Source organism: Mus musculus, chromosome 2 (genome assembly GCF_000001635.26).
Source record: "Mus musculus strain C57BL/6J chromosome 2, GRCm38.p6 C57BL/6J".
Taxonomy (NCBI): domain Eukaryota; kingdom Metazoa; phylum Chordata; class Mammalia; order Rodentia; family Muridae; genus Mus; species Mus musculus.
The window spans coordinates 6,030,674-6,054,884 of NC_000068.7; the positions used below are offsets into that span (position 1 = coordinate 6,030,674).

Here is a 24,211-nt window from a genome sequence, read left to right on the forward strand (position 1 = left end):
TCTTGTTGTAAATTAAAGGGTTAAAAGACATTGAACTATCTATGAGGAACATGAAGAAAGAAAAACGAGTCACCGTTATGGCTTGAAACTATAAAGATGGTAGCACTTAAAATCAGTCTCCATCCTCCTGGCTTTAGAAGTTAAATAAAAGGAAGGGGCTGTATGCATAGTGTGTGTTCTACGTAACCCTCCTGTTGATGAACCACAGCACCATGCTTTGTTTGCCATTGTCGCAAGCACCTGGGAACTTTTCATTTTAATTTTATAGCATCCAATGCAAGGTGAAGCTAGTGGGAAGTACTAAAATTAACTTTTAATGTCTTAAACCATTTACAGTGTTAACATAGATGATGCTTATGGCAGTAATTCTGAGAAATAGAAAGAAAACCACCTGTAGTGCAGTTAGAAAGACTGGTATGTTAATATGACTTATGATAGTTGTTTTTTAACTTTTCATGTTTTTGCAGTTTTGTAACTGGACTTTTTAAAAGTCTTTGGGGTTTTTGTTTGTTTGTTTGTTTTAAGATTGTATTCTTTTGTTTGACTGTACCATACTTAATTCTGTTGTTTGACTCTTAGGATTTTTTTTCAGGTTTACACCATTTTATTGCTTTTTAAAGTGATTTTCATACCTTTTGGTAGACAGAATATACAGAATATACAGGTTAAGACTTTTTTAAAAGCCAAAATGACTCAGTTTTTGTTTGGAGGTTCCAGCTAATACTGTGAAGAGCAGAAATGAGAGTAAATATATTCTAAAGCCGAAGAGTATATTTCTTAAATTTTAAACAAAGCCAAAAACTATTAAAGGTCCAAAAGTAGTTCTAATTAAATACTAGGCAATTTAGCGTATAATGAATAAGGACTCTTAAAAATAAAGAAAACAGGTGAACCAAATGGGTTGAATATTTATTTTTAAAAGGCCTAAAAATGATCTAGTACTTGTGTTTCCAAATTTTAAGTTTGCAGAAGAATGTACTCAAAAATAACAAATCTGGTTGTTTGAAATTTTCCCATATGTGGTCTAGTGCAGACACCTGTAATCTCAGCACTTGGAAGGCAGAGGCAAAGAGTCAAAGGCCAGTGTGATTATTCAGGGAGACTTTGTCTCAGAAAAACAAAACAGCAAACCTACAAAATAAACAAATCCCCATAAAATATACACATTTTATACAAGTTGAGATTAAAAGAAAAATGATTTCCTTGCCAGGTCATTACTACTTCTGTATGAAGTACACAGGCAAACTATTATAATGCTATCCATAAGGATAGGTAAAATGAACGTGGTATATATAAACCAAGAATGTAGAGTTTTATTGAGTATGGTTTATTTGCCAGAATGATGGAGGTGTTATTTACACATGACAAACAAAGTTCAAATTAAGTGGGCAGCTAATGTCTAAGAAGGACAAACAATCACATGCTCTCATGACTTCCAAGCATGTGGAAGATGTGTTCCGCTCTCATGACTCCCTGGACACAGGCGCTGGCCGCTTCTGATGAGAGGAGCCTGAGTCCTCCAGCAGTTTACGTTGAAGGAGAAATGGGTTTTATTTTGTTCCCATATGCACTTCTGACATTTTAATATTCTGTGTTTTGTCTATATTTTATATTTTGTTACCCATATGTCCTTTAGATGTCTCATGTACATTGTTTACATTGATAGTTTTCTAGGTATTCATTCATAGTTGGGTCATTCTTACAGAGTAAAGCAAATTGCAAAGGCAGGGCTTACAAACTGGGTTTGAAGCTTTGTTGTGGTCCAGATGGAAATATGTTAGAAATCCTATTATTTTCATGATCCTTTGGAAGCATGGCTATCAGAACAGTCGCTTACATAGTGTTCTCAGTGATGCATATTGAAAGTAGAGAGGATAATGATGTCATAATATTTCATATCACATAACTTATCATTGCGTTGTTACGTTTATTGGCTAACATTTAGGTTGCAAAATCCTGGCTTTGCATTGTTTGTCTTTGATAATTATTAGTCAAATATTTTGTTTTTAAATCCAGTTAGAGGTCTCCAAGAAAGTTGAGCAGGTAAGGATGCTTGTCACCAAGCCTGACTCTGAGTTTTGGAGCTCACACGGTAGTAAAGGACTGAGTCCTGCCGATTGGTCTTCCACACTCACGCCATGGTGTGATACGCATTCAACGTACTTATACACACATGCCAGCGAATATTTTAAAGTCCAAGTAAACAGACATAAATAAAATTGGTTCCTTTTATATATGAAAGCCACTAAACAATACGTAAATCCTTAGATTAATGGGACATAACCTGCAACCCTGTTTTTCTTCAGCATCAGTTTCACTTTTAGAACAGCTAGTGCCGAGCATCGTCCATCTGCTTTGTCTTCCCTCAACTGTGAAAATAGCTTTAACTGCTCTGTACTCCTGTCCTTTCACCACTGCCTCGCCTTAGAGCGCTAGAGTACATTTCTGTTGTTAGAGATTTGTCTGGTTACTCAAACTCTGACATTCAGCATCCATAAAATGAGAAGATTAATGCATATTATCAATAGTTCTTCCTGTATTTTACGAAAATTCTGTGAATAACTAGGACTGATTTACTAAACCTGCTGTCTACTTGTCAATTATAGCCTTTGTTGAATTTGAAATATATAGACTAAGTTCTTTGTCCTTAATGGTCTTGCAACACTTATGAACTTACTCGAAAAGAAGTGAGATGGCATCAGCTGTCAGGGGGGACCAGAGAGGAAGGACGGTCAGGCGGCACTTGAAGAGACATATTCAGTGATAGATACTCTTACTGAGGACAGTGGATGAGCACATCTAAAGACAAGCTCTCTGTAATTTGTAGGAAAGAGTTGGGAAATAGGTCAGACTATGTTATGTGTTTCTTCAAATTAGAGCAAGTAAATTGAAATTAATCCAATGTGAAGACGAGCTGTACAGTAAGATGTAGATGACATGGGAAGGGAAAGATTTGGGCAGCAGGTTCCCCATGGAAGAACACGCTGCTACTGAAGAAAATGTAAACTGCAGAACAATGCTGTGCATTCAGATTGACAGCCAGATGTGACTTCTCCACAAAGTGATACGACTTTATATATTTATTTTGTAAAGTATGCCACAGCTCTGTGTCACGTGTGTCTGAGGCTGACCTTTACATGTGACTGTCTTTGTCTGTCTTCATCTGAGATTGACTTTAAACAGGATCATCTTTTCAGTATTTGGAGATGGAAGAAAAGGGAAAAAGGCATATGTCTGCATATATATTATTTTTCTTTTATAGTCTTGTGGATAGGAAATTGTATTTTTTCTGTTGTTTCTCACAATTATGATCATTTATTGCTCTTAGGAATGGCTATTAAAGTTACTTCATACTTTTTAAGTGAAGTGATATAAAAACCATAGTATAGCATTTATCTTTCTAAGTGTATTTATTTCCATTTTTGTCCTCTTTTCAAGGCCTAGTAAATGACAAAGAGTCCAAAGATTCTATGACAGAAGGGGAAAATCTTGAAGAGGATGAAGAAGAAGAAGAAGGAGGAGCTGAGACAGAGGAACAGTCTGGAAATGAAAGTGAAGTGAACGAGCCAGAAGAAGAAGTAAGTACTCTTATGTCCACTATGTGAGGAAGCATACTGCGACTGAGTAAATTTTATTCATTCATTCATTCATTCATTTATTTATTTTGGTTTTTTGAGACAGGGTTTGTCTGTGTATCCCTGGCTGTCCTGGAACTCACTCTGTAGACCAGGCTGGCCTCAAACTCAGAAATCCGCCTGCCTCTGCCTCCCAAGTGCTGGGATTAAAGGCGTGCGCCACCACCACCACCACCCGGCGAGTAAATGTTTTTAAAACCTATTACATTTATTTATTTCTGTACACACACACACACCCTGAGCTCAGGAATCAGTTTTCAGGAGTAAGTTTTCTCTTCAGGTCCTGGGGATTATACTTAAATCATTAGGCTTGGTAGTAAGTGTTTTTCCATGCTGAGCCTTCTCTTTAGCCTGAGTGAAGATTTTTATTAATCTTCTCTTTATTTTTATTACTAAGAATGTGACTAATAACGTATTTCTATTATAACACCCCTTAACTAAGGTTTTTTTATAGATACCTTGTAAGGTTTTTTATATAGATATAGATTGATTATAGCATTTTTATTTATTGGCAGTTTGAAAAAAATACCATTTTAATCTATTTATATTAATCTTATTGTATTATTAATATTATGGGTAATCTTTGGGCTTTACAATCTTAAAAACAATTTTACTAACTAAATATTCATACACTTTGCTTTATTTTTACGAACTATAGTAGTTCTGAAATTTGAGATTCATTGTGAACGTAATAATTGGTTTGCCCTTTTCGTGTTATACTCTTAGGCCAAACTATATGAAATTGCTTCCCTGCCATTTAGTGTCCACTGAAAATGGTTTTTTGGGACCTGGGGAGCTAGCTTACTTTGTGATATGTTTGCGTGCAAGCAGGAGGACCTCCATTCAACCTACAAAATTAAATAATAACAAATAAACAAACAAACCAGGCATGGTGGCACATGCCTTTAATACCTGTACTTGGGAGGCAGAGGCAGGTAGAGCTCTGTGAATTCAAGGCCAGCCTGGTCTAAATAGTCCCAGGACAGCTAGGCCAATGTAGAGAGACCCTATCTTAAAACAAAAAAAGACCAGACAAAATGTTAATTACTTGAAGTTAATAGATCCAGAGAAAGGAGACAAATGGATCCCTGGGGAATCATTGCCCAGCCATCCCCGCCTACTTGGTGAGTCCCAGGCAAGTGAGAGACCCTGTCTCAAATAAACAATAGTGGATTCGGGTCTAGTACTTAGGAGCACATACTGCTCTTGCAGAGGACCGGAATTCAGTTCTCAGCAGCCACTTCAGACTCACCTATAACTCCAGCTCTGTGTCCTTCTGGTCTCTGTGGTCACATGTCTATACCTGTATCCAGAGGTATACACATGTAATTTAATATAAAGTAGGAGCGGGGGCGGGGCAGGGTGGGGGTGGGCTGGAGAGATGACTCAGTGGTTAAGAGCATTGATTACTCTTCCAGAGATCCTGAATTCAATTCCCAGCAACCACATGGTGGCTCACAATCATCTGTAATGAGTATGATGCCCTCTTCTGTCATGGCAGACCCACAGGAAGATAGACCACTCATATACATAAATAAATAAAAAAATAGAAGCTGGAGAAATGGCTCAATGATTATGCCAGCACTCACATTATTACAGCTGCCAGTTCCAGGGATACAGTGTCCTCTCTGTCTCTAGGCACTAGGCACACACATAGTGCACATACATATAGAGAAATGGTCATACATAAAGTAAAATCAATCAGTAAATAAAATCTATATGTATAATAATTAAAAATAAGACCATTTTGTCATAGTAGGATAAATGTAAGGTAGAATAACAATGAGAGCAAAATTTAATGCAGAAATTAGGTATTCCCTGGCTCTTGTATATATCCAGATTATAAAATCATTGTGATTTAGTGTAGATGACTTTGTGTTGAGTGCTTAAAGCAATTAGGATGTGAAATAGCTTAGAAGTGTGATATTCACTAAACCCTGAAAAACACTTATAATTAATAACTGTTTGGGGAACTTACGTTTTAAAGTTATGGTTTGAATATATGGAACCTAGATATTTAGAAAATGTAGTTTGGTGTTTAAAAGGATATTAATTATTCATAGAGTCATAAGATAAAATTAAAAGAAAGGACCCAGCAATTTAAGGTAATTAAGATTTTCTACATGTAAAAATGAAAATCTGTAAGACCATGTTTTCTTTAAGCCTGAAGATTTTCTAGCTGCTAACAGATATCTCATGTGCTTTACCCATGTCATTTAGTTAGAAATGGATAGTTGGGAAAGCAGAAGAGTCCATACTCTGTGGCCTCCATAATTGGCTGTAGTATTTATAGGCAGCAGGAATGTACTTTTAAATATTTACGTGCTACTTTTTCCTTGGAGCCTTACATCTCTCTTAAAGTAGATAAAAACAAATGAACCATAACTGGTTTCAGCATAGTAGGTGCCTTTATGTTGATTCATTTTCAAAATGAAATTGCTGTAGAAAAATTCTGAAATATAAATTTAATTGGCTTGCTAAGTACTTTATATAACAAAAGGAAATGAGACACTAATTTCTTTTAAATATTGAGACTAACAATGTTTTCTGTGGTACTAATTAGATGAGCAAAGTCTAACGAATCTAACATGCTCAGTAAATATGAAGTAACTTTCTTGTAAAAAGTTTGAGGTATTTTTCTTTTTCTTTTTTTTTTTTTAAGATTTATTTATTTATTTATTTATTTATTTATTTGTTATATGTAAGTACACTGTAGCTGTCTTCAGACACTCCAGAAGAGGGCGTCAGATCTCTTTACGGATGGTTTTGTGCCACCATGTGGTTGCTGGGATTTGAACTCGGGACCTTTGTAAGAACAGTCAGTGTTCTTACCCGATGAGCCATCTCACCAGCCCGGTATTTTTCTTTTTAAATGCATTTCTTTGTTTACAATATTGACCTTTGTATTTGGGAGGGCTTATTTTATACTTGTGTCTCAAGACAAAGAAGGAAACACTGTACAGGACATATCTCTACTAGGGAGAAAAGCAGACAGGACATATCTCTACTAGGGAGAAAAGCAGACAGAACATTCAGTTAGGAGTTGGGTGGCCCTCTGGGAACCTGTGCTGGCTTTGACAAGAGTAAGATGACAAGAGTAAGGCGCTTAGCTTCTCTTCACCTCCAAGGTCACTCCTTCCCATAGCTATCCAGAAACAGAAATTATTTAAGAAAAAGAAAGATGAGTTAGGGAGTAATAAACATGGGAAGGAATATTCTACTATCTACTCCAGTGGAGAAAGAAAAGGCAAGAATTCAACTCATTAGGAACAGTGGGGCACCATACAGTTTAGCTCAGTGGTAGAGAATCTATTAAGCACACAATATAGCCTTGGGCTCAGCTCTTCAATGCTTGTCCCCACAGAGCCACTGTTCTTTCAGTTTGGTTGTTGTTGTTTTGGTTTTTTAAGATTTGTTTTTATGTTTATGAGTGTTTTACTTACTTATGAATGCACACCATGTGTGTGCAGTGCCATAAGAGGAGGACACTGGGGCCTGTGCAGCTGGACCTACACAGACCATTGTAACCACCATGTGGGTTCTAGGATCTCTGCAAGAACAGCAAGTGCTCCTAACCACTGAGCCATCTCTCCAACCCCATCTTGGTACTTTTATATCTTAGCAATTCCCAACCAGGGTGTGTTCTCTTTAAGTATCAGTGTGAAACTCAAATAACTGTTGAAGATTAAGTAGTCTATTAAAACTTTTTTAAAATTTTTTAATTAATTAATTTATTTATTTATTTATTGGTTTTTTGAGACAGGGTTTCTCTGTGTAGCCCTGGCTGTCCTGGAACTCACTCTGTAGACCAGGCTGGCCTCTAACTCAGAAATCTACCTGCCTCTGCCTCCCAAGTGCTGGGATTAAAGGCATGCGCCACCTTATCTATATGTTTCCTATGGACACAGTTGATGTTAGTTAGAAACTTAAGTTACAAATAGGTTAAATAATTTGCCCACACTCTCAGAGTAGTACCAGAGCCAGATACAACGTGGCCATTTTTTGGTTTGGTTGCTTGGTTTGGTTGGTTGGTTTGTTGTGTTACATTGCTTCTCCTGCTTGCCTTAGCCAGCAAATGATGTATTAATTTTACCTTATTATGTTAGTATATAGGAAGCTCAAGACAAATGTATTCCTGTTGAATATTTTATTTGTGAAAATGAACACATTCTGTTCAGTTGGCTCTCTTCATCTGTGTATCCAACTATTCATATATAAAAAATACTCAAGCAGCCGGGTGTGGTGGCGCACGCCTTTAATCCCAGGCAGAGGCAGTCGGATTTCTGAGTTTGAGGCCAGCCTGGTCTACAAAGTGAGTTCCAGGACAGCCAGGGCTATACAGAGAAACCCTGTCTCGAAAAAACAAAACAAAACAAAAAAAAGAAATAAAAAAGGGCTGGAGAGATGGCTCAGTGGATAAGAGCACTAACTGCTCTTCCGAAGGTCCTGAGTTCAATTCCCAGCAACCACATGTGGCTTACAACCACCTGTAATGAGATTTGATGCCCTCTTCAGTTTCAGTGTACATATGTGTAATAATAAATCTTTTAAAAAAATACTCAAGGGAGTAATGCATTTATACCAAGCATATGTAGACCTGTTTAGTCATACCCTAACAGTGAGTGTTGTTTAGCACTTACATTGAACCACTCCTGACACATAGCTTTATTAACTGAGCAATAAAAGGAGGGGGTTTTGTTAATTCATTTAGCTTAGTTTAATCTAGTTTTAATAGGAAGCATCTTTGTGTATTAATTGATTCATGGGGAGGAGGTGCTGGGAAAAAGGCTTATTTGGCAAAGTGCATTCGAACACCTGAATTTTATCTCTACCACCCACGGAGAGAAGCCTGTAATACTATCTATCTGTGAAGAGGTCGAGAGGATCCCTGAGGATCACTGGCCACCCAGTCTGAATCAGTGAGAGATCCTGTCCCCTGCTCCCAAAATATGTATACACACACGCACACGAACATGCACACACACGATTCATTTTCTTCGGGAGGGAATTTAAGATTAGCTTCTTGTTTTGTGTGTTTGCTTGCTTGGCTGCTTGCTTGTTTTTGAGACAGGGTCTCATGTATCCTAGGCTGCTCTTGAATTTACTATGTTCCTGAAGATAACCTTTGTCCTACTTTGATTTTTGTTTCTGTGATAAACACCATAATCAAAAGCAGATTGGGAAGGAGGAGGGTGTGGTTGATGATACAGGTTGCAGGACATAACTGAGGAACTTAGGTGCAAAAGCTAAAGCAGAGATGGTGAAGGAACACTGCTTACTGGCTTGCCCATTTACTTTGTTACATAACCTAGGACCACATGCCCATAGGTCAGTCTGAAGGGGACAGTGACTCAGTTGAGGTTACCCCTTTCCATAGACCCCGTAATGTTTTTGAGCTGCAAATTGGATTTCTATTTTGTTTTTAATGTAAAAAATGGGAACAATAATAAAGGACAAGAGAACATCCCTGCATAGTGCTCTATCGTGGTTTTTAACTGGTGGAATTAAATGTGAACTTTGTAGAATTAGATGAATAGTAAAAAAAAAAAAAACTACAGTGAGAAACACTAAAGGTTCAGGAAACTGCTTCCTCGTGTGATTTACGTTACTGCTTTATGTGCTGTCTGACCTGTGGTTAGTATTTAGCTCCTGGCATGTAGGAAATGTTGGCCCTCTGACTTGTCCGACAGATTCCATGAAAGGAGGCTAGGAGTAAGTAAACGACACACCTACACACCTCCGTAAGGCATGTTAGGTTCCCTACTGGAGGGCTTGAATTGTCTGTTGCTGTTCATTTCAGGAGGGTTCTGAGGAGGAGGAGGAGGGAGAGGAGGAGGAAGAGGAGAATACAGATTACCTCACAGATTCCAACAAGGAGAACGAGACTGATGAAGAAAATGCTGTATGTATGACCGTATTTGTTTTATTTTCAAATTCTGTGGTGGTTTTGAGTATTTGATTTTAAGTCATTGAATTTTTTTGCTTGTGATGATAAAAAATTGCTTTCTTGGGAACCTCCTTTGAGTTTCCCCCGGGTGGCAAGTTATTTTAACCTTTACCTCTGGTTATGCCAACCACATCAGCATACAGAAAGGCTCTGACTTATGAAACATTACAGTGAAATGGGTTATGACTTTTTCCTTTGTGTGATAAGGAGGTGATGATTAAGGGAGGCGGACTGAAGCATGTTCCTTGTGTAGAAGATGAGGACTTCATTCAAGCTCTGGACAAAATGATGCTAGAAAACCTTCAGGTAAAATATCACTCTTTCGAACACAAAACATTGTAGTACACAAGATTCTGATTAATACAAGGATCTCTTTCTAAGCAGCCACCCCTGTGGCATATCTCCCTAATGTACACAGATTATGACTGCCAGCATGGCCTGTATTCCAAATCCTGATTAGCAGTTCCTGAGCGAGAATGAGAATAAATGTAGTTATTGTAAGATGGGAGTGATCATTTTTAAGAGCATGCACTGCCCTTACTCAACTTGTTTTCTACCCCCCGTGTTGGATGGCTAACAGGCACTTGTAATTCCGGTACTGGGGATCTGAAACCCTGGCTTATATGGGCACTTGTGTGCATGTGACCCACATAACACATGCAGAGACGTAACTAACAATAAAATAAATCTTTATGTTCACAGCATTACTAAACTGGGGGAGGGGGGAGAGAACCAGGGTTTCTCTGTGTAGCCCTGGCAGTGCTGGACCTCACTCTGTAGACCAGGCTGGCCTCAAACTGCCTCTGCCTCCTGAATGCTGGGATTAAATACATATGCCACTACATCCAGCTAATGAACAAGATTTTATCAAAACTCTGTGTAACGTTTTGGTTTTGGTCTGTGCTACTGGAGATCAAACCCAAGCTGGGCTAGCTGGGCTCTGAACTGCATCCCTAGTCATTCATTTGGCATTTATTAAAACATCACAGTAATTGGGAATGATTACATTTTTCTGTAATAGGAGAGAGACTCCTTTGGGTTGTTTACTTGTGCTGATTAAATGACTGATAACCCCTTTGGTAACTTAGCATGCTTTTGTCCGAACATAGAGTTGTTGGGGGGCGACCATTGAGGTAAGTTAGGTTTAAGGAAGGAGTGAAAATGTTCAGTATAGCTAAGTATTGATCAGCGTTCACTGGAAAGGGAAGAGAACTAGGGGATAGCTAGCTAGGCCATAGAGCAAGGTGATGTCTTGTTTTGGGCTTGTTTAAGATATTAAAGTCATTTTGTGCTGGCAGACTGGTTCTTTAGAGAAGAAATACTAGATTTTACTATTGACAAAGTTATTGAAGGGCTCAACATACCTCCTCCTTCATCCCTCCCCAAAGTATTAACCATTTTTCCTATTGTTATTATTGTTTAGAATATTATTATACACACATTAGACCAACTTTCTGCTTCTTTCAGATATTAAGTATTTCTCTATATATCCAGATATTGTTTATATATATGTGTGTGTGTGTGTGTGTGTGTGTGTGTGTGTGTGTGTGTGTATGTTTATTTGTGTGGGTTTTTTATTTGGTTGGCTGGTCAGTTTTTTGTTTTTGTCCAACATAATATTTTTATTAATTATTTGGTAATTTTATACAATTTACCCTGAACACATTCATTCATTCCAGGTCCCCCTTCCCACCCTTGTGTACCCGCCTCCCCACAAAAAATAAATAAATCAACTACCAAGGCCCATTTGTGTTGCCCTTATACTTTTTGGAACATTGTCAGACTCCCAGTGGCCTGTCCCATAAAGAAAACTGAACTTCCTCCACCCCCAACCCCTTCAACTGTGAGGAGCATTTCAGCATCTTTATCACAGTTTTTAAGGACTGTTTAATAGCTTCCTTGTCTGGACTGTTTCTTTTTGGGGGAGGGCAGATTGTCACAGAAGCATTCAGTGTCTCTCTGGTTGATATTTTGTTTTATTTTTGAGTCAAGATCCCATTAGATAGCTGGGGCTGGCCTTGATAATTAGCCCAGACTGGCCTCAAATTTACAATCTTCCTGCCTCAACCTCCCATGTGTTTAAATTACATGTGTATGCTGCCATAACTAGCCCAAAAGCCCTTAATTTATTAAGTAAGTCTCAGGTTACTTTAGAGGCATGTCAAATAAAGCATAATTAGCAATTGTAATTTTCTAGAAGAGAAATAAAAGAGTTTTCATAAAGCAGCGTATGGAGTCAGTAACCATTTGATAGTTCCTGAGAAGCTGTATGTGAGTGACTAACAGTACACACGGTGAGGCAGAAGTAGTAGATAAGACAGACGTTCTTCTTCTCAGAGAGGATAGGTATTTAAAGACTACCATGTATGTACTCTAAATTCGTGATCATTGGTACAGATAGAATGTTTTGGTTTCTAGAAAGGGAAGAGCCTTCATTAGATGGGATGGTGGAAAAGACATTTCTAATAGCACAATTTTAAATAGAGCTGGTCAAATGGAGCTGTTTAAATTTAGAAATGGGCTGGCTAGTAAGAAGGCTGGGTAGTCAAGAGCACTGGATGCTTTCAGGGCACTGGGCATGGGTTCAATTCTCACCACCCACGTGGTGGTCATAACCATCTGTAACACCAGATTCAAGGGATCTGATGGCTCTGCAGGATCCAGACACACAATGATGCAGAGAGATACATACATGCAAGCAAATATCTACACATACAAAATTTTTAATTAGGGAAAAGTGAAGAAAATTTCAAAGGTCTTAAGACAGAAAATAGCCTGCCTGTGAAAACTAAATAGAGGCTTAGCATCAGTGGACATAATCTACAGGCAAATGGTGACAAGAACAGAGAACTGTAATGGGAACCCTTGGAAGAGCAAGTCCTAGATGAAGTTAGTTCTGATAGGGGTGGGACTGCAAACACTGAAACCTGGGTAGACGGCTGTCTTGGTAATGGGCAGGTACAGATGGTGATCTGCCTAGCACAGTAACAGGAAACACCTGAGAGCTTTTCACTTGGTAGAGTGAACTGGCTTCACTAGGTACTTGACTAGATTGAGAATTTGATCTTTTATTGCTGTGACAGATGCCTGACAGAAATAGTTTCATGGAAGAAGAACTTATTTTGTGTTTGGTTTCAGTCTGTTACATAGCAGTACAGAAGCATCAATGAAGTGTGTAGTGTAGGAAGCCATCTCCCCACGAAGACAGAAGGGGGCCAGGGACAGGACACATTCCTGAGAACATGCGTGCTCCCAGTAACCTGCTCCTGCAGCCAGGCTTGTACAGGTTAGACCTTCTGTCACTGTGACACTCTTCTGGGGAAGAAAGATGTCCTTTGGCCCCCAACTTCAGTCAATTATTGCTTTATGCTGGAAGCATGATGATAGGAGTGTATGATAAAGACTGCACATCTCATAGAGGCTGGGAAGGAGAGAGACAGGAAGGGGCCAGGAAGTCTTTCTCCAGAATGCACTTTCTCTCCCAACAAGTTCCCACCTCCTAAAATTTCAAACACTTCCCAAAGCAGCACTACAGCTGGGGGCTGAACTTGTTTTGTTTTGTTGGGTTTTTTTTTTTAAGAAAGAGTTTCACTGTGTCGTCCAATAGTGCCTGGAACTTGCTTTTATAGACCAAACTGGCTTTGAACTCACAAGGATCTGCCTGTCTTTGCTTGCCCCTTTAGTGTTGGGATTAAAGGCATGCACCCATACCCAGCCTGTGGACTCCTTTTAGTGTGACTCTATAAAGGATGTCATACTAAAGCCTTAGCAAGGTTTCACTTCCTGACTTTGTGTTACTTCTCAATGATGCCATCAGATTAGGACTCCATTAGTAGATGAGTGTCCTCATGATGCAGTTGTCTCTCAAGCACACTTGTGGGGCTGCTGAGCTGGCGTGGCAGGAAAGGCACTGCTGCCTGATGAGCTGGACTCCTTCCCAGGACCCACGTGGTGGAGGGGTAAACCAGCTGTTGCAGGTGTCCTCGGACCTGTGCACACCCCGGAGCAGGTGTCCCACGTCCCTCTTACTTCCCTAGGGGAAAACCATACAAAATAAGTATAAAGTAAGCTTTGGGTTGTCTATCAATGATTAATGTTAGTTATCTATCAATGAAGACTCAAATAAGGAGATATGCATGCATTTATATCTGCTGCCAACCCCATGTGTATATGTTCAAATAGAAAGATGCCCCCAAGAATAGAATTGGAAAGAAAACTATGTGCCATACTCAGAAAACTGAAGCAGGTAGATCACAAAGTTACGGCCTACATGAACTACCAAATGAGTTCAAGGCTACCATAGGCAACTTAGTGAGTTTAATCCTGTCTCAAGAAAGTAAGAATAATAATGATAATAATAGGATTGGGGACACAGGTCTGTGGTAGGATGTTACCTGGACATGTCCAAAGCTCTGGACTCTTATCTCTGGCACTGCAAATTAATGATATATGTTTAGTATAGGACAGTTTGCTTGGAAATAGTTATTTGATTATATATGTATATTTTAGCATATATAAGGGAAACTGGAAAAACAACCCATTATTAACAGTGGTTGCATCTTAAGCTGAGGCACAGAGAGAGATAAAATAGAGGAATTAGATACATTTTTGTACTTAAAAACCTTACAAAGAGAATATGTTAATTTTCTGATCGTTAATAATTTTAAAATACTTTCCAGGTCAAGATTTACCTACTGTAACACTTTTCACTTTTTAAGTAAAAGATCCCTATAAATCTAATAAATCCGAGACCACTTCAGGCCAGTTCTGATGAATTGTAACTAGAAAACAAAACTGAGCCGGGCCTGGTGGCGCACGCACGCCTTTGATCCCAGCACTTGGGAGGCAGAGGCAGGCAGGCAGATTTCTTAGTTTGAGGCCAGCCTGGTCTACAGAGTGAGTTCCAGGACAGCCAGGGCTACACAGAGAAACCCTGTCTCAAAAAGACCAAAAACAAAACAAAACAAAACAAAACAAAACAAAACTGATAAAACAGCTATTTTGCTTGATGGGCAAGTCTCTTGAATATATGATTTAAATGTTAAAAAAGAAATTTTGAGACCTCAGAGGAATCAGTCTGCTGCATTCAGTAGTGTATAGACAGGAGTTGTTAGCATGCGTGTGGGAGCCCCACTTAACTACATCATTTCAGGCCCTACTGTTGCATCTGTTTTCCTAATTTTTTTCTGTATTCCCAAAACTGCTATTTTACCATCTGCTTAGAAGTTACACTAATGTCCTCATAACTGCCATTCTTGTTCAGTCTTTCATGAAATCCCTGTACTTGCCTTCTCCCAGTTAGGCAGACTCCATACAGGTGATGCCTCTAATGTATTATAGCTTATGTGTATGTCTCCTTTAAAACTTCATGAGCACCCATTGGACACACAAACTTTATATGCCCCAGTACAGGGGAATGCCAGGGCCAAAAAATGGGAATGGGTGGGTAGGGAAGTGGGGGGAGGGTATGGGGGACTTTTGGGATAGCATTCTAAATGTAATTGAGGAAAATACGTAATAATAAAAAATATTAAAAAAAAAAAAAAACTTCATGAGCAGCCAGGCGTGGTGGCGCACGCCTTTGATCCCAGCACTTGGGAGGCAGAGGCAGGTGGATTTCTGAGTTTGAGGCCAGCCTGGTCTACAGAGTGAGTTCCAGGACAGCCAGGGCTATACAGAGAAACCTTGTCTCAAACAAACAAACAAACAAAAGTTCATGAGCTTTCTGAAGGTACACTAAATCAATCCCACCACCACCTCTGTGTGCATGTGTGTACGTGTGTACACACCAAAATTGACATTGTATGTCTTCCTCTATCTACACAGCATTTTTCTGAACCTGGAGATTTGCTTACACAGCCTTGTTAGCTAGCCCCTGCCTGGAATCTTCCTGTGTCTGCCTCCTGGGGCTAGGACTACAAATACTGCTTACTATACCTGGCCTTTTATATGGGTGCTAGCCTTCCAGACTCAGGTCCCCATGCATGTGTAGCCTGCACTTTACCTACCAAGCCATCCCCCAAACCTCAGGACTAACTCCTATTAATCTTTAATCTTTTGATCTACCTCGAAACAACGCAAAGTAAGTCATCAGTCAAGATTCATGCAATTAATTTTTTGGAAAATTTACTATAAATGCTAAAGTCAGTTGATACTACAACTAAGAAATGAATGTGAATTGCTCTAGGTTTCTTTTGTTCTTGAGTGTTTGATGAGCGCCTGTTGTTTGTACAGTGCTGCTTATGAGTGCTGGGTGGAGGGAATAAGCCATGGAAGAGTGAGACTTCACAGACCCAGAGAGTCTCTGGTAATACAAAGGCAGCTATGTGCATGAGAGGGGAAAGGGCAGGATGCTTTTGAAGAACTCAGTCTGTGGGGCCCACAGTGTTGTGTGCCATGGAGGCTGGTGCAGTAAACAGAAGCCAAATCACAGTGTTCCCTAAGGAACTCTCAGAAGTCAGACTCAAAGGCTTCTTAGGCAGTGAGGAGAAACGTTTCTTTGTTTTGAGTTTGCCAGTCTCTGGATCTTAAGATTTTGTTTCAAGAAATACTATGTTGAATGAATTGTTTGCAGTTTTTTTTTTTAATTTCTCTATGTGTGTTTCAGAATATTTATATACTTTTTAAATTTCTGTCTTGAAGCAGCGAAGTGGTGAGTCTGTTAAAGTGCACCAGCTTGATGTTGCTATCCCTTTGCATCTCAAAAGCCAGCTGAGGAAAGGGCCCCCGCTTGGCGGTGGGGAAGGAGAGACGGAGTCTGCAGACACGATGCCATTTGTCATGTTAACAAGAAAAGGCAATAAACAGCAGGTAAGATATGTTCCTTGTGTAGTTACAGATAATTGTTGGTTATCGCGTGTTAGAATTTACTTTGTTTAGTAAATTCCAAGTTACCATTTTCCTACAAAAGGAGGTGGTAAACATTTAGAGTATTCAGTGGTAGAGATACTATTCATGATGATTGATTGATAGCTGAATTGATTGACTTTTAGACTGGATGTGTGTTAATGGAAAGTTCTAAGTGTGTATGTACTTGTAAGAACATATAAATACCTTGACTTTAAGTAGAAAACTATATAAGGAAGCTCAGTATAGGATAAGGGAGAGGAGGATGTGGACTAACATATACCAAGAAACACTGAGTGCCAAGGGTTAGTCGTTCTGTTGAAGTCTGTTACCAGGCCCCACATCTTCTCTGACCTTCTGACTGTGCTCTTCCTTTCTTTGCTGTGTGTTAACATAAGGTCCCTTAAGTCATTTCCCTGCCTACTAAGCCATTACATTAGGAACCCATGTGTTCATTTAGCAGATGTTTACTGAGCAGCAGCTATGCATTAGTATGCATATGTATGTGTCTATGTCCTAGGACTATATATAGGCGGCAGAAATGTTGGAATACCCGCCTGTCTTATCTCCTGTGAGATGATAAGACTTGGTATACAAGGATAAAGGCCAGCTGTTAGAAACATCTTCTGCATGCTCATGGATCAGTTCTGTTTTTATGCTTTATCATTTCTGATATCAGGTTTATTTCTGAATTGATTAATTCATGTTATAATTAACATTTTTGTTTTAATGATATGTATTAGAATGAAAGAAATACCAGCTTTTAGGAAATAAGGAAGTCAGGTCTAATTAGGTGGTTTACATGTTATTCACATGACCATTTGGCTTATTTGTGTTCATGCTGGACCTTTTGTGTAGAGCATAAGTTAAGCAAATTCTTCTCTCTTGGAGCTGTCATTCTGGTTTAGTAAAGGAATTCACAGTGTCAGCTTGGGAAGATGAGGGACATAAAGAAAGTGAAAGGAGACAACGAGCATAGGGACAAGCAGGAAGGGAGGTTGTGCCTGCAGACACAGTCAGGAAGTTAGTGAGTACTGTCTCTGCCTGAAGAATCTGTAGCCACAGTACTGAGACCAGCATAGTGAGATGGCTCAGTGGGTGCAGGGACAGTGTGTGTTCAACACACACACACACACATACACACACACACACACACTGGAGATGAGGGCTGACAGATCCTATGAAGAGGATAACAAACAGTAAGCAGGAACCCCTGAAAGATCAGCAGGGCTAGCTCCTGGTGAACACCACATTGGTCTTGGATGTCTGCCTCTCTGTCTAGAGGATAAAGAACAGCTCTCTAGCACCATCCTTAGTCACCAGTGCCAGCAGATGGGAGTCACATAAAGATTTTGACTGCTTTTATACTTTATACAATTGCTGAGACCTGACCCTAGAACTAGCTCCTTCTTGAACCTGTGGCTCAAAGTGGGTTGCCACCTCTATGTTAAATAAGAGTACCAGAACCTAAAACTCTGCAGTAGCCACCACCAGTGTTCAACCCTGGGAATAAGTAAGATGAGTCATTTAACTCCCTACACAGTAAGAAAGAGCAGCCCTGACTAGACCTCCGAGAGTGTGGCTGGAGTCTCTGTTCTTGGCGTCCAGCTACAAGGCAGGGTGTGAGGGCTGAGGGCCTGCCCTTGATAAAGACAACCCCCACTAAGTTAACACTAGAAAGCCCTCTTTCCTTTCCAGTAAGAAAACAAGGAGAGATTAAGATAATCAGCAGCAGCTCCCTAACCCAAGGCTGAGGGCCACAGCAGGACCGTGCCCTGGGCTCACCCGCCCTTCACAGTTTGCATTACATGACTTCATACAACTCCCCTCTATATAGTCTTTGTTTTTTTTTTTAAATTTCTAGTTGAGTAGCTCAGTTCCTGTCCATAACTTCCTGTTTAAATAAGTGATCATAGAAGTCCTGCTTTATACCTTTATTTTGCTAGCTAGTGTGTAAAATAGCCTCAGTAATAGTAGAATAATAGGGCTAGCAAAGACTACAATCATGACTAACATTAAAGTTAACACGGTAAAGTAAAATCCTTCATCACTTCCCACCCTTCTCTGTATAGGCATGCCTGTGTGTGCATGTCCACGAGCACACACACACACACACACCAGGCTTTACAACAAGTCCCACCCCTTACTCTCTGTAGACCCAGGCTATGCTCTCTGTGTTCACTCAGTCTCTAAGGAGGAAAATGAGAGCTGGAAGACTTGAATTTGGGATTATGCCCAGATCTTTGCCAAAACTGCTTTTTGGCTACCTGGAGTTGGTAATTTGCTACCGTAACCAGGATTCTCAAATCCCAGTTTTAACATTTTCCGCTAGGCTTGCTTGCTTCTCTGAGCTAGGCTTTTTAAAAATCTTAGTCATCATATTTTAGGTCTCCTTTATTCTCTCTGCTCTTCCTTCACACTCCCTACCCATACCAAGGCTTTTCTTGGCACAAAGAAGAAAGTCTGGAAAGGTCATTTAATTCTAACATTTTAAAGCATATACTATGCACAAAGGCTTTACATGACACAAGGTGGAGGTAAAGCATGCACACTGTTGTGCCACAGAGTTTAGGTTGTGAAACACCTTGTTTTCCCCGGGCATGGTGGCACACACCTTTAATCCCAGCACTCGAGAGGCAGAGGCAGGCGGATTTCTGAGTTCGAGGCCAGCCTGGTCTACAAAGTGAGTTCCAGGACAGCTAAGGCTACACAGAGAAACCCTGTCTTGAAGTCCCCCCCCCCAAAAAAAAGAAACACTTTAAACAATTTGTTTTATGCTTAGCGATTATCATAGCTTACCTAAAAGTTCCCAGGGAGCCATGGGCTGTATTTTACAGATTTCTATCTAGGTTTGTTTGCCATGTGCATTCCTAAGCTAGACACGTCATTCTGAACATGGGCATTCTGAGAAAGGACCAGACCTCTGCATCAGTTATGTCACCCTCCCTCCTCGTGTCCCATCTCCCTGTGTTCACATATGATGGGTCTGCAGGATAGAAGGTTAGCCTGTCTCTAGGCATCTGCTTCCAGAGCGCTGCTGTTCATGAAGTCAGTCAAGCTAAGTAGCCTTCCCGTTCCCATCCACCAGTAGATAGGCCCTGTTTCTTTTTTGAATAATACAGGTTTGACAAATTTGATTTACAGTGAAGGATAGATAGTATTGTTTTGTAAACTCATTTAATCATCCTTGCTACTTTATCAGGCTACTTTTGATTCCAGTGTTGTTTTTCCTCCAGTTTAAGATTCTCAATGTGCCCATGTCATCCCAACTTGCTGCAAATCATTGGAACCAGCAACAAGCAGAACAAGAGGAGAGGATGAGGATGAAAAAGCTCACCTTAGACATCAATGAACGACAAGAGCAAGAAGATTATCAAGGTATCAGAGAGTTACAGGCTAGCAATGGTAGCATAGGCCATTGACCTACATGTCATCACTCTGCAGGCTGAGGATAGCTTGGGGTACACAGTAGGACTCTATCTTAATGAAAGAAAGGTCACTTAGTAACAGTGTATAGAGGGGCTGGAGAGATGGCTCAGCAGTTGAGAGCACATACTGCTCTTCCAGAGGTCCTGAGTTTAATTTCCTTCAACTACCTCAGGTGGCTCACAAGTTGCCTGTAACCAACTCCTCTGGCTTTGTCTGCACTCACATGCACATGATCCACGCATGTACAGAATTAAAATTAATCATTTTTTTTCCTTTTTTTTTCTCCCAAGACAGGGTTTCTCTGTGTAGCGCTATGTTGGAACTTGCTCTGTAGACCAGACTGGCTTTCAACTTAGGGATCCACCTGTTTCTGCCTCCTAAATGCACCATAGCAACCAGATATAAAAATAAATCTTATCAACTTGAATAAAAATAATAATATGGGAAATTGGGGGTATAAAGTTCAGATTGTAAAGTGTTTGTAAAGGACTTGAGTTGGATCTCCCAGCACTCAGTGTGTAACCCCAGTGTTGGGGGGCAGATCCCTGGGGCTCGCTGGCCTACCAAAGCTAATGCTAGGCAAGGCCCAAGTCCCAGTGAGAATTGCTGTTGGAGAAAACCAGGGGACAGTGCCTGCGGAGGAACAGTGCCCCTAGGCTGTCATAGAGTGTTTTAAATGTAGCTATTACAGTTGTTACTTCCTTTGCTTTTCCATGGTTTTAGTACTTGATTTTCATTAGCCTATATACTGTTCTTCTCTGAAAGAGTCAGCTACCTACATATAAGGACCAATGAGCTTTATCCCCCTGGTGTTTGTAGGTTTGTGGAGGTATATGCTCCCAAAAGCTATAGGTTTGTGGAGGTATATGCTCCCAAAAGCTATAGGTTTGTGGAGGTATATGCTCCCAAGAGCTATAGGTTTGTGGAGGTATATGCTCCCAAGAGCTAACAGCATTTTCCTCTTTGTTCCTAATACAGAAATGTTGCAGTCTCTTGCACAGCGCCCAGCTCCAGCAAACACTAATCGTGAGCGGCGGCCTCGTTACCAGCATCCAAAGGGAGCACCTAATGCAGATCTAATCTTTAAGACTGGTGGGAGGTAAACAGCCTTCACTTGCTTCTTCTAACAAGTGTTTCTGTTGGTGATGCTCCTGTGAACCAGTTGAGAACTTATGACTAGATTCAATGATAGAGCTTAATTTTATTGAAGCCCGTTACATTGCTACTAAAAATGCAAAGTAGCTTAAGAGGCAATGAGAAGTATTAGTTTCCTGCCTATTTGATTTCTTAAAAATAGCTTAAAGTGTATGCTGTAGTGTTCCTGATAATATCCGTCCCCTTTTATCGTCATCAGAGACCAAAACTACAACTGTGTCCAACCATGGCTGCCTCTGGAGCAAAGCTTTCGCTGTGCTCTCAGGAAACACTTCTAGAAGATTCCACCGCAGTGATGCTGCTCTCTTAACCACTAAACTCTCTGCACCAGCTGACCAGCACTGAGTATCCCAGCAAAACTCCTGAAGAGTTCTGGTATCTTGTTAATCACAGCTGATTGTTCAGCCCCAGCTACCCAGAACCACAGGATCTTAAAAGAGCAAATGGCCCCGATGGAATCTTTAAGCTTCCATCTGAAATGTCACAAGCCAGGCTCATGGTTTGTACTCTCTCAACATTGTTATCTTCCAACCTCCCACAGAGCATCCCACTAAGCTCTCAACACTCAGTGACTTTTCTAGCCCAGAGTTCCAGTCTTTCCACGATCCTCCAAAAACATGGTCAGGTCTATCACAGTAATACCAACTTATTTTAGGGTTATAACTAAAAAGCAAGTTGGAGAGGACAGGGTTTGGCTTACATGTGCATATTGGCTCATCAATAAAGTCAGGAAAGGAACCTGGAAGCAGGAGCTGATGCAGAGGCTATGAAGGGGTGCTGCTTACTGGCTTGCTCCTCATGGCTTACTCAGCTTTCTTTCTTATAGAACCTAGGACTATCAGCCCAGGGATGGCATCACCCACAGTGGGTTAGGCCCTCCCCTATCAACCACTAATCAGGAAAATACTTTACAGCTGGATCTTATGGAGGCATTTTCTCATTTGAGGTTCCCTCCTTTCATAACTCTAGTTTGTGTCAAGTGACATAAGACTAGCCAGCATCCATCATCTTTAAGAATGACCCTCTGAGCCTAGCATGGTAGCACACACTTATCCTAGGTCTTAGCTAGACAGAAGCAGGCGTTAGTTCCGTGAGTTCAAGCCTGGCTTTGATTATAGCAAATTCTAAACCACCTCAAAAGGGGTGGGGCGGGGATGGCATGTGGCTGGAAAGATGGCTCAGTGGTTACGAGCACTTACTGCTCTTTCTGAGGACTTACATTTGATTCCTAGCACCCACGTGGAGAGTCACAACCGTATTTAACTCCATTTCCAGGGGCTCTGACACCTTCCTCTAACCTCCATGAGATCAGTCATGTACATGGTACATATATATACATACATGCAGACAAAAATTCACATAAGTCTTTTAAAAGGCCCTTTGTAAAGTCTAATGAACCCTTTAAAAATGTAATGTGTGAGTGAACATTGTAAAAGAGAAGACAAACGTGTAAAGAGGTGTTAAGCCGATTGGAGTAGCAAGTGGTCTCTGGTTTTAAATTTTAAATTCTAGGTGAAGAAATATAGTTATTTGAAAAAAAAGAAATGAAAGAATGAAATCTTCTGGTAGTTTAGGTTCTATTTATTTTCTTTGCTTTTCCCTTCAAGATAGCATTGGTAGAAGAATGTGGTATCATCAGGTGTCTTAAGTGTGCTGTAGTAAGGGGTTTTCTGTGTGAGGGAGGGAAACTTGTGCCTATGAGGAACTGCTTCCAAATTGATTCTTGAGATGATGGATTCTATTTAAAGCCAGTTATTAACACTCATGACATGATTTGGCAGTTAAAGTAAAATTTACTTGCTGGCTGGTTACTGAAGTAGTTGTAATATCTTTGCCTAGGGATTTGATAGGCTTAATCAAGAGTTGATAAGAATGTAAATTAAAACTTAAGTCCTTTAGAAAATTATAGGTGTTTACCTTGAATGAGGTAATATGCTTTAAGTAAAACTATTTTCTGGTTTTTTTCCGTACTTTTCAGTAGTCTAGAGCAAGTTGCTTTCAGTTCAGTTTGCCTTGAAAAGCTGACACTGGCATCTTCAGCAAGTGTTGATACTGACACCTGGGTGCTTCAGTTCCTTGTGGATGATCGCAGTGCTTTCTAAACTTTGCCCATATGTATCGGTTATTTACTGAAATGCATTGTGCCCTCCCTTGTTCTGAGACAGGGTATTTGCTGTACTGTCCAGCTTGACTTAAGGGGTCCCTGGCTTAGTTCTCCCATCTCATCTTGTCAAGCAGCTAGGAGAGCTGGCTCACAACTTTTTTTTTTTTTTTAAGATTTATTTATTTATTATATGTAAGTACACTGTAGCTGTCTTCAGGCACTCCAGAAGAGGGCGTCAGATCTTGTTACAGATGGTTGTGAGCCACCATGTGGTTGCTGGGATTTGAACTCCGGACCTTCGGAAGAACAGTCGGGTGCTCTTACCCACTGAGCCATCTCACCAGCCCCTGGCTCACAGCTTTTATTATATTCCCTTCCCACATTGATGGGCAAGTAACCCAGCTAGGGCTGTGCTCCTGACGGAGCTAAGCCCCCAGCCCGTGGCTCTCTTTGACACAGACCCTTACTATGTGTAGCTCTGGTGGGCCTTCAACTCTTGTAAATCTAGGCTCTGTCCACAACACCCCATAGGAACTTCTCCACGTCAGTATTCTAAGGTTAATTATTATATATTTCCTAGGATAACATTAGCTCAAGTATGTATTAGAAATACTTTTTTCAGTTCTTAGAATCACTCAGGATAATTGTTTGCCTATAAGATGGTCGGTCACGTGCATTCTACTAGAAGTCTGATCTCCTCATCCACTGCACTTCGGTTTCAGACAGCTGCTTGCATTTACTTCAGGAAAGACTTTTGTGTCTTTAATTTCTTCCTTTCCGAGAATGATTGTGTCAGTATCCCCGCCTCACCCCCTCCTTTTAGTTCAGTTCTTGAAGAGATTTTGTAGCCATAGCTCAGGATACACTTGTCTCGTTTTGTATTTTATTCCTTGAGAGTTTCTTGCTACTCTAGCCTGCTGTTAGTTAAACCGTAGTGTAGCAGTTCATTCCCCTGCCGGGAGTGGCTTCAACAGCAGAATTGTGTTTGTCTCAGGCAGGGCTGATTGCTTGTGGGCTATGGAGGGCATGTTCAGGCACCCCAGCTTCCAGGAGTCTGCTGGCCGTCCCATAGCTTATAGATACATCATCCTAGTC

The 24,211-nt window shown here is 40.3% G+C and overlaps 1 protein-coding gene across 5 annotated transcripts in view; it reads left to right on the top strand.

The window, feature by feature from the left end:
- Upf2 (UPF2 regulator of nonsense transcripts homolog (yeast)) overlaps positions 1-24,211 on the top strand; it is a 105,257-nt gene that overhangs the window by 79,227 nt on the left and 1,819 nt on the right. For 3 of the 5 annotated variants that reach the window (XR_001783050.1, XM_006497485.4, NM_001081132.1), the window contains 6 exons: positions 3,439-3,578; positions 9,436-9,537; positions 9,790-9,888; positions 16,225-16,392; positions 19,665-19,806; positions 20,836-20,956. Coding sequence is in view for 4 of the 5 variants with exons in the window: in XM_006497485.4 (XP_006497548.1) it covers positions 3,439-3,578; positions 9,436-9,537; positions 9,790-9,888; positions 16,225-16,392; positions 19,665-19,806; positions 20,836-20,956 (772 nt within the window). In the remaining variant the exon portion in view is untranslated. Of the gene's footprint in view, positions 1-3,438; positions 3,579-9,435; positions 9,538-9,789; positions 9,889-16,224; positions 16,393-19,664; positions 19,807-20,835; positions 20,961-24,211 lie in introns of those variants that run through there. The other 2 variants (XM_006497486.1, XM_006497487.1) reach the window with 2 other exon arrangements.